The sequence below is a fragment of the Serinus canaria genome, chromosome 27, assembly GCF_022539315.1.
Source record: "Serinus canaria isolate serCan28SL12 chromosome 27, serCan2020, whole genome shotgun sequence".
NCBI lineage: Eukaryota > Metazoa > Chordata > Aves > Passeriformes > Fringillidae > Serinus > Serinus canaria.
The window spans coordinates 4234327-4248431 of record NC_066340.1 but is presented as its reverse complement, the minus strand read 5'-3'; the positions used below and the strand labels follow the sequence as shown (position 1 = coordinate 4248431).

Here is a 14105-nt window from a genome sequence, read left to right as displayed (position 1 = left end):
GGGGGGGGGGTGTCCCTCACGGCAGCGCCAACGCGCGGAGTGGAGTGGCTGCTGCAGCGGCGCCCGACGGGGCGGCGGCGGCAGGAGCGGCCCGGAGACAGCGGCACGCCGGGGGTCGGCACAACAAGGGGGCAGAACCGGTTCGCACGGCCGGCCGCGCCCTCAGGGCCCCGCCGCGGCAGGTCACGTCCAGCCGAGCCTCGCTGCGCGTCTGACTGCGAATGGCAGAGCGCATGCACGCCCCGACGGCCAATGGCGGTGCGAGTGGCGGCACGCGCGCGCAGAACAACCAATGAGGGCGCGAGTAGCGCACGCGCGTGCCTAGCAGCCAATTAGGGCGCGAGCTACTGCGCAGCGCGGGGCGCCGTTTCCCACCCGCTGCAACGCGCATGTGTAAAGGCGTCACACGGCGAGGGCTCGACACGGAGATCGCGAGCTCCGCTGCAGCGTTCCTGCCCTCCCGGCCCTAGCCAATGGGAGCTGCCCCAGTCTCTTGAGTGACGGTCGTATGAGCCAATGGGGTCGTGGGCTCGCCACCGCCCCCGGCGTGCGCAGCGGGCCGTGCCGCCTGCTGGGGCGGCGCATGCGCAGAGCCAGCTCGGCGGGGCCCGCGCGGGGGGTGGCTGAGGGCCGCTCGGAGCCCCTCGGCGCTGGGAGCGGCCCGCGGTCGGTGAGCTCTGGCGGGGATCACAGAGATCACGCTCAGCCCTGAGGCGGTGCCCAGCACAAATCCTGAGCGCTTCGCGGTGCTCAGAGCCAGCCCCGCGGTGCATCCCAGGGCCGGACAGAGCCCCCGTGCTCGTATTCTCGGCTCCTGCCCCAGGCCTCCGGCCGGAGTGCGAGAGCCTCTCCTCGCCCCTGAGCTGGAAGTGTGTGCCCCAGCCCTGCTCTCTGCAGTGCACAGCAGCAGGGCCGCGGACAGTACCGGGGGGCAGGGGGGCGGTGCTAGGTCAGGGTGTGGAGTCTGGGTTTGCTTTTGGGATCGGGGTCGGGTCTAGGATCTAGATCTGGGTCTGGATTTGGGGGCCAGGACTGAGGACTTGGGGCTCTTTGATGGATTTGGGGGCTGTGAAAAACGCCAGTCACTTTTCACAGGGGCCGTGGCTGGGTTTGGCATCAGGGATAGGGTCTAGGTCTGGGTCTGGATTTGTGGGCAAGGCTTGCATTTGGAGTCTGGGTCTGGGATATGGGTCCGGGTCTGCAGAGGTCTCTGCTTTGCCATCCCCCAGCACAGCTGTCACCAGCTGTCCCTGACCACCGTGCAGTGTGTCGCCGGCCCCTCTGCCTGCCCTGACAGCAGGAAAAACGGATCCCATCTGTCTCTCCATTCATTCATTGCTTTCCCTCTCTCCGCAGCAGCCTCTCTGCCCGGGCCCTGCTGCCCTCTGCTGCCTGTCAGGGCCGGGTGAGGGAGAGGAGTTTGGGATCGGGGCTGTCTGCAGTGTGTTCTCTGAGCCTCCATGTGCCACCAGAGCTGTCCCTGAGGGGACACCTGTGCCCTGCGCAGCGAGGCAGTGAGTCCTAAAGCACTGCTTGTGCTTTGTGCTCCACGGGGTAGCTCTAGACCCGATTTGTTCCTCCGGTGAGCCAGGCTGGCCTGTGCTGCCAGAACTCCTATGTGGAACATGTGCCTGTCACTTGTTAAAAGGTGTGCTCACCCTGCTGCCCCACCACAGCAGCCCTGTGGGAATTCCCCCGGGATATCCTGGAAATAAAAACCTCCCAGGAAAGTGAAGTGCTCGATGCTCCAACCCTGGCAGTGTTCAAAGCTGAGTTGGGTAAGGCCTTGAGCAGCCTAGGCATGGGACTAGATGGTCTTTAAGGACCATCTCTACCCCTAATATCCTATTATTCTAATCTTGCCTCTCTCCTGCCACCAGCAAGCCCTGTGCGCTGAGAAGGGCTTGGTGGCTGTGAGCTGGGACTTCTGCAGTGCAGAGTGGCCATGTTTCTGTCCTTTTCTTGCTGGGCAGAAACATGATTGAATTTGCTCCTCATTGCCCTGAGAACATCCTGTTGATGCCTGTCTGCTTTACTCAACTCCCCACAAAAACCCCAGTGTCCCATGTCAGGTCTGTGGTCCCTTCCTTATCCTCCCAAAGCACCCAGGTGAGTCCACACAGGCAGGACTCCCCTGCCCAGGAGCCTGACCTCACCATGTGCGACACCCCTGTGGGTGACTCAGTCAAATGTCCTGCAGCCCAGCCCACCCGTGGGTTCTGGGTGGGCACCCTTGGGCACAGTGCAGGTGCTGTGCGCACAAGGGAGCCCCTGACCCCCCCAGGTGGTCACTGGGACCCCCAGCCATCCCCTGGACCCCAACCCCCATGGGGTGCTGAGCTAGACAAGGCCCTGCAAGGAGATGGGGCTGTGTCAAGCCAGGTGGGATGAACCTGGAACAGGGAATGTGGGGACCCCTGGGGAGGGTGGCAACTCCCCTGGCAGGACCCAGCTGTGCTGGTGTACTTTGTCCCTTCTCAATATCCCCCCACCCTGCTGGGTGCACAAAACTGGTGCTCATTCATCATCACCCATGGCTGGAGGGAACCCAGCTCTGCCTGCCTGAGCTTTGGGAACCTGGCACTCCAGGGGTGCTGAGCGCACAGCAAGGTTAGTCCTAGGGCCCAGAGTGCTGCCGAAGGCCTCTCAACCCTGCCTGTGTCAATTGGTGCCAAAGGGGTGAGCTGAGTCCCTGGGCTGGGATGCTCAAGGGGCACAGTGTCCTCAGGCCAGGGGACCCCAAAGCCCAGCATGGGCAGAGGCCCCTCACTGCTGGACCAGGGGCTGGTGCTGCATTCACCAGGGCCCCTCTTCTGTGGGGGCCCTATCTGGGCTGTGCTCCCCAGCCCTGCTGCCACAGGAGCAGGAGGGAGGCTGGGAATGAATGCCTCCCCACTTGGCATCTCCCTGTGCCAAGGGCCTCTGCTGCTGGGGATGTGTGCCCTCCAGGACCTGTGGCATTTGGTGGACACATCTGCTCCCCTCTGGTACCCTCTAGCCTGGAGGGACTGGCACAGGGACAGCTCTGTGTCCCACTGGGCACAGGGACAACTCAGTGTCCTTGTTGGGAACAACTTCATGCACTGTCAGCAACAGGGACAGGTCAGTGTCCCCAGTGGAGACAACTCTGTCCCCATTGGGCATGAGGACAGCTCCATGTCCCTGTGTCAGCTCTGTGCCCCCACTGGGCACAGAGGTGAATCTGTGTCCCCAGTGGGCTGGGGGCAGTTGTAATGGCTGTGTGACACCATGGAGTGTGACACTTCTGGTTGCACTGAGCCCAGCCCTCCCTACAGGGGGCTTTGTTTGGTGCTGGGGGACAAATGGGCCCTCGGGGGACCCTGAGAGTCACCACGGGCCAGTGGCATGGGCTCACTGATGTCCCTACACCCAGTCCTGACACAGGAGGGTATAAATAGCAGCTCTGTCACCTCCTGTCACATGCCCAGTGCTGGCAGGTCCCCTGCCCCTGGCTGGGGGCACAGCTGTTCCTGGGAGAGGGAGGGATGGCCAGAGGGGCGCCCCATCCCTCCTGCACTTCCACCACAGATGCCGCCCCACAGACCTGCAACAGTTCCTGGGGGGCATCCAGGGGTCCAGGCTGTCCCTCTGGGGACATCACTGTCACTGCCCTTGGAACACAGACCCCAACCCAGCATGGGGACAGAGCTGAGATGGTTGGACCATGCCCACCCCACCAATATGAGGTCCCTGTGCCCCATGGGGACCCATTGCCCACTCTAGGTGCTTCCCTGGGGACTTAAAGGGCACTTCTAGCCCCAAAGAGAGCAAAAAGGGAAATTTGTGCCCATTTCCCCCCTCTCCGCCCCGATCCCATGCGCTCCGTGGGCAGAAATGGTCACTGCGGTCTGGGGCAGCTCTAAAAATACCCGATCCCTGACAGTGACAGCTGCAGCCAGGCCAGGGGGGCCCCGCAGCGGGGCCGGGGCTGCCAGCCCTGGTGTCCCCTCGCTGTCGGGACAGCCCTTGGCTCTTCCCACACACACAAGCTTTTCTGGGGGTTTTGGTGACCCTGGGGTTCTGTCCTGCTGCCCCGGTGTCCCAGCGGGACAGTGTCATGGGGCAGTGGCTGCATGCCCACGCTGGCCCCGTGGCCTGGCTGCCGGCACGCGGCCGTGGCGGCCCGGTGGCTGTGGCACTGGCTGTCCCCCGGCCTCCCCGAAGCCCCTAATCCATCTCTCGCAGCAGGAGATGCCTAAGCTGCCTTTTCATGCCGGCTCCTCTGCACACGGGCTCGCGCGCTCTCAATGCCGGCGCTGGCAGGAGATGTGTCCGACAAGCTGAGGGGAACCTCCCCCGCCAGCAAGGTCAAGGTGTGCTTAAGCCACTTTCCCCATGTCCGCCCCGGTGGGCTTTGTGCCCCACCACCACCAGGAGTGGCTTTGGGGGACAGCACAGCTCTGGAGGCTCACCACCCTGAGGGATCAGGCAGGCAGACCCATATCGTGGGGGGGCTCATCCCCCAGCTCATCACAGCCAGTCTCAGGGTCACCCACTACCCCCCCGATCCCAGCTGGGGACCTTCTGTGGTCCTTGGCGAAAGCTGTGCCTGCTGCCAACCAGGCTGCCCCCAGGGCGGGAATACCTCAGGGCTTGGCTCACCCCACAGGCAGCCCAGGGCTCATCTCTGCCCCCCCCGGCCCCCTGGGCAGTGCTGCTCACAGACCCCTCCCACACACGGAGCCACTGCAGACCATCAGACCAGTTCAGACCAGTACAAACCAAGCCTGAGCACTACTCTCTCAGGCCCACAGGGCCGGGTGCACACATGTCTGTGTGCACACATCTGTATCTGTGTGTCTGGGCACTTGTGTGCCAGCTCATACCCAGGCATGTACGGCCCTTGCCCAGGACCCCGTTTCTCCGGTGACCCCGGAACTCCTGTTCCCTTGGTGACAGATCCCCGTGCTCTGCTGGCACCTCGCGCCTGCCGCCAGCCAGGGCCTTTGTGCCTGGTTTTAATTAGAGGCTCTTAAGTGTGAAACAAAGCCAAGGGCAGGGCTGGGGGGCCCTTCCCTTCCTCTGCACTCCTGGGGGACCCCCGAGGTCCCCCATCCTGCCTGGCATTGCCTGCCACATCTCCTTCATTCCCCACTTCTGCTTTGCCATCCTCTGTGCCCATGCCTAAGGGACACTTACTGCAAAACTGGTGCTGCCAGTAGAAGTACTGCCCTTCAGAGTGGTGCTGGCCACCAGCCCTGCATGGGGCCATGCACAGGGCCTGTGCCAGATGTGGTGCCATCCCCAGTGTCACCCCCCCAGGGCACCTGTCCCCAGGGAGGAGTCTCAGAAAGAGGCCTGTGGCTGGGCTATGGAGCTGCTGTGGGTGATACGGGTGTTCCCAGCTGTGTCCCCCATCCCTGGCTTGGATGGGTGCAAGGAGAACCCCACAGGCATCCTGGCACCTCATGGTGCTGGGGGAATCCGCGGTGGGGGGGGGGGGGCTGCATGGGCACCATGTCCTGCTCCATGAGGGACACAGGAGCCACCAGACTTTTGGAGGTCCCCATGGGCCTCCCCCTGGAGACCCTTGGGTGCTGGGAGCAAGGGACTGGCAACACTGGGTGCCCACCAGCATCCCCCAGTGCTGTACTGGGATGAAGTGAGAGTGGAGCAGTGGGAGCCCTGGGACTCCTGCGTGCCCCCCACCCTGTGCAGCTCTGTGAGGACACGAAGGGGAGCTGGGTTTGGCCCCATACTCCCAGAAATGCCCAGTCTGGGCAGCCCCCACCCCCTCCCACTGTGTGCAAGGGCTGCTCCTTGTCTTCACAGTGTCCCCTCCACCCAGGGCACCAACCCCAGACCCCCATGGGAAGGTTTGGGGAGGGGCAGCACCCTCTCCCACCCCTCATGCCCCTGGCAGGGCCTGGGGGTGGGGCTGGAGATGGGGCTGGAAGCCTGGTGACAGGGACAAGTAATACCAACAGGATTCCCTGGCCACCCTGAATGTCCCTGGGAGGGGACACCTCTGAGCAGGCAGGACCCCCATTAGCTGACACCCCCAGTCCACGCAGGAGTTCCTCTCAGGGCTGACTGGTGGGTCTGCTTTGGGTTTTGCCCTCCCCAGGAGGGCTCGGCACCCACTCTGGGTGGAACCATGTCCCATTGTGACCCTGGAGGCTCTGGGGACCCTTGTCACAAGCCACCGGCACCTGGGAGGACCGGGACAGCCTCTGCAACCCCTTCTGGAAGTGAAATCCCCCCCATCTCCAGAAAGAATCCAAAATCTGAAGCGTTTAGGAAGCCAAGATCCACGTGGCTGTGCAGACACCCTTGTACCCCTCCGTCCCTGTCCCTGTGAGCCTGGGGACACGGTGGGGGTCACCCAACCAGACCGTGCGCACCATAGGGCCGGAGCAGCGGCCCTGCATTCCCACTTCAGCCAGGGAGCGGGAACGGGAGCGGGAACGGGCCGTAGGCAGCGCTGGCCGAGCTCCGGTCTCGGCCCCGCCGCCGGCGTCGTGCCTCTCTGCCGCCTCCCGCCCGGGACCACCGGACACCCAGCGACCCCTGCGGGGCCCAAAGGCAGCACGCCTGGGTGCCCCAAAGGGGACAGCCGGCTCTGGCTCCCATCTCACCGCCTCACCCCACAGCAGCCCCGGAGCCTCCGCCATCCCCGGGAGCGGGGAGAGCCCCCGCCAGCCCCTCCGGGACACCCGGCACGTCCGGCCCGGGGAGCTGGCGGGGGGGCGGGGGGGGCGGCAGCATCGTGTGTCCCGGCTTTCCCCCCCAGGCTTTGATTTTGGAGCCCCCCCTGCCCTTCCCCCTCGGCCAGGAGCCGCAATGGTTTCAATTACGCTGTGAAAGGCGGTGGGGCCCCCTCTTTTCACGACAGCCCGGGTCTCCTGCTCACAACAAAAGCTTAAGTTACAGGAAAGGGGAGAGAAAGGGAGGGAGGACGCGCAGGGAGGGAGGGAAGGGGGCTGCCAGGAGCCCCCCAGCCCCCCAAAACGGAGCAGACGGGGGCAAGGAGCTCCCCACCACAGCCCTCCCGGCTGCCCTTCATCCCCCAGCCCCCCAAAACTGAGCGGACAGGGGCAGAGGCTCCCCACCACAGCCCCTCCAGGGAAAGTGGGGGAAAGGCAGCCCCTTGCCTTGGGAAAGGCAGCCCCCCATTCTCGTGCTGAAATTTGGGGTGATCACCTTCAGTTTCGTTCCCTAAAAAAGGGAACTCCAGTGGATCCCAGTCTCTCCCAGTGTGTCTGAGTCACCCCAGTGTCCCGGTGCCCCTCAGTGTGCGCTTGACTCCCCAGTGTGTCCTTTGACCCCCCTGTGCTTGACCTCCCTGTGTCCCAACAGTCTCAATCTGTCTTGGATGGCCGCAGCACGTCCTGGATCCCCCTGCTGTGTCCCAGTGTCCCCCCGCCATGTGTCCCAGTGTTTCCCCAGTGTTCCAGTCCCCCCTCGTGTGTCCCAGATCCCCCCAGCATGTCCTGGATCCTCCCAGTGCATTCTGGTTCCCTCCAGACATATCCCTGTCCATCTCTGCCATGTCCAAGACCAACTCCCCTCCCCACCCAGTGTGTCCCAGTCCCTACCAGTGTGTGTCCCTGTCCCAACATGTGTCCCAGTTCCCCACAGTGTGTCCCACTCCCCCAGGCCTGTCCTACTGCCCTGTTTTGGGGACACCCCTGGCTGTGCAGTGGCCTTTTGGGGGTGCAACACCATGGGCAGCCCTTGGGGTGGTGACACTGCCTGGCCAATGCCTGGGGACAAGGGATGTTGGGCCAATACAGCCTGTCCTGGAGGTCTCCAGTGGGGCTTGGGAGCTAATCCTGCTGCACTGCAACCTAAAGTGGGACCTGGGACAGTAGGGGACCCCTTGCAGCACATTAGAGGGGATGTAGGTCTTGGGCTGGGGGGAGCAGCCCCACAGGTGGGGGGTCAAGGTGAGCATTAGGGGACATGGGCAGTGCAGAGGACACAAGGGGGGCACAGGAGACACAGAGGGGGCAGAGGACATGGAGGGAGTGCAGAGACCACAGCAGGGCTAGGGCACACAGCGGGGGATGCACGGGACACGGGGGCAGGGGACACGGAGGGTGCAGAGCACTTGGGGGGCACAGGGTACATGGCAGGCACAGGGGACAGGAGAGGGGCACGGGACAGAGGTACAGTGACCACGGTGGTCGTCAGGAGACTCGCTGGAGAAGTAGGGGACACAGGGGGACACAGGACAGCAGGGCACACAGAGCAGGGACAAGGAGACAAAGGGGGGACACAGGACAGCAGAACACACAGAGCAGGGACCAAGGGGACACGGGGGCACTGGACATCAGGACACATACAGCGGGGACAAGGGGACACGAGTGACACAGGACAGCAGGGCACACAGAGCGAGGACAAAGGGACACGGGGGGGACACAGGACAGCAGGGCACACAGAGTGGGGACCAAGGGGACACGGGGCACAGGGGACACGGGCGGCAGAAGCCACAATTCGGTTTGGGGACACAGGGCACACGGCAGGGCCGCTCCCCGCGGCCCCGGCCCGACCCCGCCCACGGGGGGAGTTCGCCCGGCTCGGAAAAACTTTGGGGGGGGGCGGTGACCCCCGGGGTGGGGGCGGGGCTTGGTGGGCGTGACCCGGGCCGGAGTGGGCGTGGCGGCCGCGCCGTTTGAATGTGATTGGCGGAGCGGGCGGGGCGGGGGCGGGGCGGGGGGCGCTGGCTCCGCCTGGCGGGGACGCGGCGCTGCCCCGCACAAAGGCGGCGGGAGCGTCCGGTGCGGTCGCTCCGTTCCCCGCGCCCCGGGACCCCGGCACCCCCTCCCGCACCCCCCCCCGGCACCCCCCGGGACCCGCCTCCCGCCACCCTCCCGGCACCACCGCCCGCCCGCGGCTCCGGGAGCAGCAAGAGCGCCAAGTTCGGGCAGCGGGAGCAGCGCCGCGGAGCTCCGGGAGCGCCACGTCCGAGCACCGGAGCCGTCCCGCCACGCACAGTAAATCGAGACACCGGGAGCCGTCCCGCCGGGCACGGGGTAGGCGGACAGCGGGCAGCGGGAGCCGTCCGGGCTGCGCCGGGTACGGGGGATCCGGGCGCCGGGAGCCGTCCAGGCGGGAGCTGAGAGTATCCAGTCACCGGGGATCGTCCAGCCAGCACCGGCCGCGGCGGAGCTGATCCCTGAGAGCCGTCGAGTCAGCATCGGGCGCGGCAGATTAGGCCACCCGGAGTCATCCAGGCGGGACCAGAGTGTGTCCAGTCACCGGGAGTCGTCCAGGCAGTACCGGGCACGGCAGCCCCGGACGGGAGGATTGGCCGTCCGGCTGGGCACAGGGCACGGTAAATCGGGCTGCACGGCTCGGGGCACCATGGGCCCCCTCGGCGTGCTGCCCGCCCTGGCCTGGCTGCTGGCGGGGCTGAGCGTGCCAGCGCCGAGCCGGGCCCAGCTGCACGGCGAGAAGGGCATCTCCATCCCCGACCACGGCTTCTGCCAGCCCATCTCCATCCCGCTCTGCACCGACATCGCCTACAACCAGACCATAATGCCCAACCTGCTGGGTCACACCAACCAGGAGGACGCGGGGCTGGAGGTCCACCAGTTCTACCCGCTGGTGAAGGTTCAGTGCTCGCTGGAGTTGAAGTTCTTCCTGTGCTCCATGTACGCGCCGGTTTGCACGGTACTGGAGCAGGCCATCCCACCGTGCCGCTCCATCTGCGAGCGGGCACGCCAGGGCTGCGAGGCCCTCATGAACAAATTCGGGTTCCAGTGGCCGGAGCGGTTGCGTTGTGAGAACTTCCCCCGGCACGGCGCCGAGCAGATCTGTGTGGGGCAGAACCACTCGGAGGATGGCAGCTCCCCAGCGCTGCTGACCAGTGCCACGCCACTGGCCGGCCAGGGCACCCCCGGCGCCCCTCGCTACGCCACCCTCGACCACCCCTTCCACTGCCCACGGGCGCTGAAGGTGCCCAGCTACCTCAACTACAAGTTCCTGGGGGAGAAGGACTGCGCGGCGCCCTGCGAGCCCACCCGGCCCGACGGCCACATGTTCTTCAACGAGGACGAGATTCGCTTCGCCCGCATCTGGATCCTCATCTGGTCCGTCCTGTGCTGCGCCTCCACCTTCTTCACTGTCACCACCTACCTGGTGGACATGCAGCGCTTCCGCTACCCCGAGCGACCCATCATCTTCCTCTCGGGCTGCTACACCATGGTGTCGGTGGCCTACATCGCTGGCTTCGTGCTGGAGGAGAGGGTGGTCTGCAACGAGCGCTTCCAGGAGGACGGCTATCGCACTGTGGTGCAGGGCACCAAGAAGGAGGGCTGCACCATCCTCTTCATGATGCTCTACTTCTTCAGCATGGCCAGCTCCATCTGGTGGGTCATCCTCTCCCTCACCTGGTTCCTGGCTGCCGGCATGAAATGGGGCCACGAGGCCATTGAGGCCAACTCCCAGTACTTCCACTTGGCCGCCTGGGCAGTGCCAGCGGTCAAGACCATCACCATCCTGGCCATGGGGCAGATTGATGGGGACCTGCTGAGCGGCGTCTGCTTTGTGGGCCTCAACAACATTGACCCTCTGCGAGGCTTCGTGCTGGCCCCACTCTTCGTCTACCTCTTCATAGGCACCTCCTTCCTCCTGGCCGGTTTCGTCTCCCTCTTCCGCATCCGCACCATCATGAAGCACGGCGGCACCAAGACGGAGAAGCTGGAGCGGCTCATGGTTCGCATCGGGGTCTTCAGCGTGCTCTACACCGTCCCGGCCACCATCGTCATCGCCTGCTACTTCTACGAGCAGGCCTTCCGCGAGCACTGGGAGCGCAGCTGGATCAGCCAGAACTGCAAGAGCTTGGCCATCCCCTGCCCGCTGCACTTCACCCCCCGCATGACCCCCGACTTCACCGTCTACATGATCAAGTATCTCATGACTCTGATCGTGGGCATCACCTCTGGGTTTTGGATATGGTCGGGCAAAACCCTGCACTCCTGGAGGAAGTTCTACACTCGGCTCACCAACAGCAAGCAGGGCGAGACCACGGTGTGACCCCCCTGGCCCCGCCGCCCTTCGGCCTGAAATATTTTTTTGGGGGGGGTGGGGGGGGAGGAGTTATTATATATTTTTTATTTTTAGATTTATTAACGTCTAAGGGGTGTCTCTCTTTCTCTTTGAATTTTTTTTTTTTTTTGTAATTAAACCTGTAAATAGCATTTGTAAATTTAAGTATATATTTCTATTTAAAAATGTGAAAAAAGAGAGGGAGAAAATAGGAGGAGAGGGAGGGAGAAATAGGAGAAAAAGGAAGGGAGAAGAGGGGAGGAAAAAGGACAAAAAGGGGAAAAATAGTGGAAAAAGGAGGAAAAAAATGGGAAAGAAAAACGGAAAGGAAGGAAAAAAGGAGACGAGGGAAAAATGAGCAGCAAGGGGTGAAAAAAGGAGAAAAGCAAGGAAAAAAGGGGAAAATGAGAGAAAAAGGAGGAAAGGGAGGAAAAAAGTGGGAGAGAAGAGGAAAACAGGAAAAAGGGGAGAAAAACAGAAAAGGGCAGAAAAAAGGAGAAAAGGGAAGAAAAATTAGAAAAAGGAGAAAAAACAGGAGAAGGAGAGAAAAAGATAAAAAAAGAGGGGAAAAGAAGAAAAGGAGATTTAAAAAAACAAGGAGAGAAAAAGGATTAGGAAAAGAGAGAAAGAGGTGGGAAAAGGGAGAAAAAAAGAGGAGAAAAAGGGGAAAAACACTGCCAAGCCTGGGAGAGGACCCTCGGCCCTCTGCTCCCCCCTTCCTGCTCCATCCCGGCTCCCTCCAGCCCTGCTCTGCTGGCCCCTGGAAAAAAGGGAGAAAAAAGGCAAAAAACCCCAAAACCAAGCCCATTTTTCTCACTCTCCTTTCAAAACTCCCCAAGAAAGTGGATTTTTTCTTCCCCACCCCTTTGCTCCCACGAGACCCTGGGCTGGGGCTGCCACCCCCCGGGGCTCTCCCTGGGCCCCCCTGCTTGGCTGATGATTTTTCCTCCCAAATCCCTTTTTGAACAATCCTTCACAAATACAAACGAGTCAAAAAATGCCAGATTATTCCCGAGGGCTTTTTATTTTCCCAAAAAAACCTCCCAATAATTATATTATGGGGGTTCCCATGGATTCTGCCGGGCCCCCCACTTCCACTGGCCCGTGGGGATGAGCCAGTGCCTCCCTCCAGCTGGAACAAAGCACTTTGAAAGAGGGAAAAAAGGGATTTTTAACCCTAAAAATGAGGAATTTTCAGTGTGCAGTGGGAGGGGGGGAGCCTCTCCTGTGTTCCCCCCCCAACCCCGGGAGGAAATAGCTCACATTTTCTCTGGGATTAGGGGTTTGGCTGGGGTGGGCCCCTGTCCCGACTCCGGTTCGATCTGTCGGGATTTGAGGGATGCTGGAGGGGGGATGTAGGGGAGTTTCAGCTGGAGGGGGACAACTCAGGGCAGGGAGGGGGCCTGAAAGGATGGATTTAATCAGCTGGGTTTAATTGGAACGAAAAAAAATGCTCTTCCCAAAATGGAGAGGAAGACCTGGCCACGAAGCCCTGGCCCCAGAGGTGCCCCAAAACGAGCCCCGGGGAGCCTCAGCCCTTCTGGTCTCCCTCGTTCCAGGAGATTTGGGGGTCCCTGGAGCACAAAGAGGGATTGCCGGGGCATTGCGCCATTCCCCTTCTCCCAGCAAAGGCCGGGAAAATCCGCAAACCCCCTTAAAAATCCCAGTTCCGTGGTGAGGGTGAAGTGGGAGCTGAAGGGGTTAAGGCAGCTCCTCTCCAGCACATTTTGGAAAGGAAAAACTCTTTGGATCCGGTTTAATTTTCCAGCGATGACTTGGAAGGGGGAGAGAAGAGGGGGAGAAACTTATCCAGGGCTTCTTTTCCCCCTCTGTGGTTTGGAGAAGCAGTTTGGGGGTTGGGCTGGGCTGGTCGGGACCTCCCTCAGCCCCCCCTTGGCACCCCCCAGGACACCCCAGCATCCCCTGTAACCCCAGCCCCTGCCTCGGGAGCCTCTGGAAGTGGGAAGTCGGGCAGGGCAGTTCCTGCAGTCTGTTCTGGTGGTGGCATGGGCAGGCTGAGCCTCAGCCGAGACATCAGGGGACCCCCTGCACCCCTCAATGCCCACCCTGAGGGTGCCACTCAGGGGGTCCCCCTTTGCCAAGGGGGTCCCGGGCTGTTTCCAGCCCTGGCTCTGGGTGCTTCAGCTTTGGGGTGCTGCCCTCGGGGTCCTGGCCCTGGCTGGAGAGTCCTGCTCCCCAAAAAGCTGCTCCCCCCCAAGGCTGCTTTGTTTTCCGGAGGCGAAGCGCAGATCACGGGGGACGGGGGAATGTAAACTCTCCACCCAGGAATGCAGGAGCTCCGAGAGGAGATTTTTTTAAAAGGCTTCATGTCCTGGCTTTGGAAAACAGAGCTGGGATCTGGGATTGCTGGGGCTGCTCTTGTGCTCCGGTGGTGCTGAGGGATCGGGGGTTCTGGAACCCACTGGGAGTCCCTGGCCCCCCTCCCTGGCCCCACAGGCTCCTGTGATAGAGTGGGAGTAGGAGGAACTGGGCCAGGTCTGTGCCCTTTCCAAGCAATTTTTGGGGGGTTTTGGAAGTTTTTGGCTCTCAGGGCTGTTTGCAGCCTGGGCAGGAGGAGCTGGAGGGTGTCTGCAAGCAGCAGTCAGCATGTGTCCCCTATGTCCCTGCTCTGTCACCCGAGGGATGGGGCACCCTGGGAAACACCAGGGACAGGTCACGCCAAAGATGGAGCTCTTTGGGGAGAATGGGTCACCCGAGGGACAACTCAGCCTGGGTACAGGTCACCCTGGGGATGGGTGACCCTAAGGATGTGTCACCCCGGGAGCAGTTGATTGATCTCTGAAGAGAGATCACCCCAAATCCAGCTAACCCCATAGATGGGTCACCCCATGTCCAAGTAACCTTGGGGATGTCACCCAAACAGGTGCCCCCAGGTGCCACTAATCCCAGGGATGGGGACAAGGGACAGGGACCTCCTTGCTGAGCAGGGCTGTCCCCAGGCCGGTGACTCCCATCCTCCTCTTCCCCTTTTAAGCCGAGTGAAGAGGGAGCAAACGCCAGCGGGTCGGGCCGTGCTCCCTCCCGGCCGTGCGGGGGTCCTTTGATGTCCCCTAATGAGCTCCGCTCTG

General features: G+C 62.5%; 1 protein-coding gene across 1 annotated transcript; it reads left to right on the top strand.

The window, feature by feature from the left end:
- Positions 1 to 9209: 9209 nt before the first annotated feature.
- Positions 9210 to 12016, top strand: FZD2 (frizzled class receptor 2). The gene has a single exon (XM_050985756.1). The coding sequence runs from the start codon at positions 9331 to 9333 to the stop codon at positions 11002 to 11004; it is 1674 nt and encodes a 557-aa protein (XP_050841713.1). The 5' UTR covers positions 9210 to 9330; the 3' UTR covers positions 11005 to 12016.
- Positions 12017 to 14105: the final 2089 nt, after the last annotated feature.

Coding starts and splice junctions, on each gene's coding strand:
- FZD2 (XM_050985756.1), top strand. CDS start 9,331: ATGGGCCCCCTCGGCGTGCTGCCCGCCCTGGCCTGGCTGCTGGCGGGG.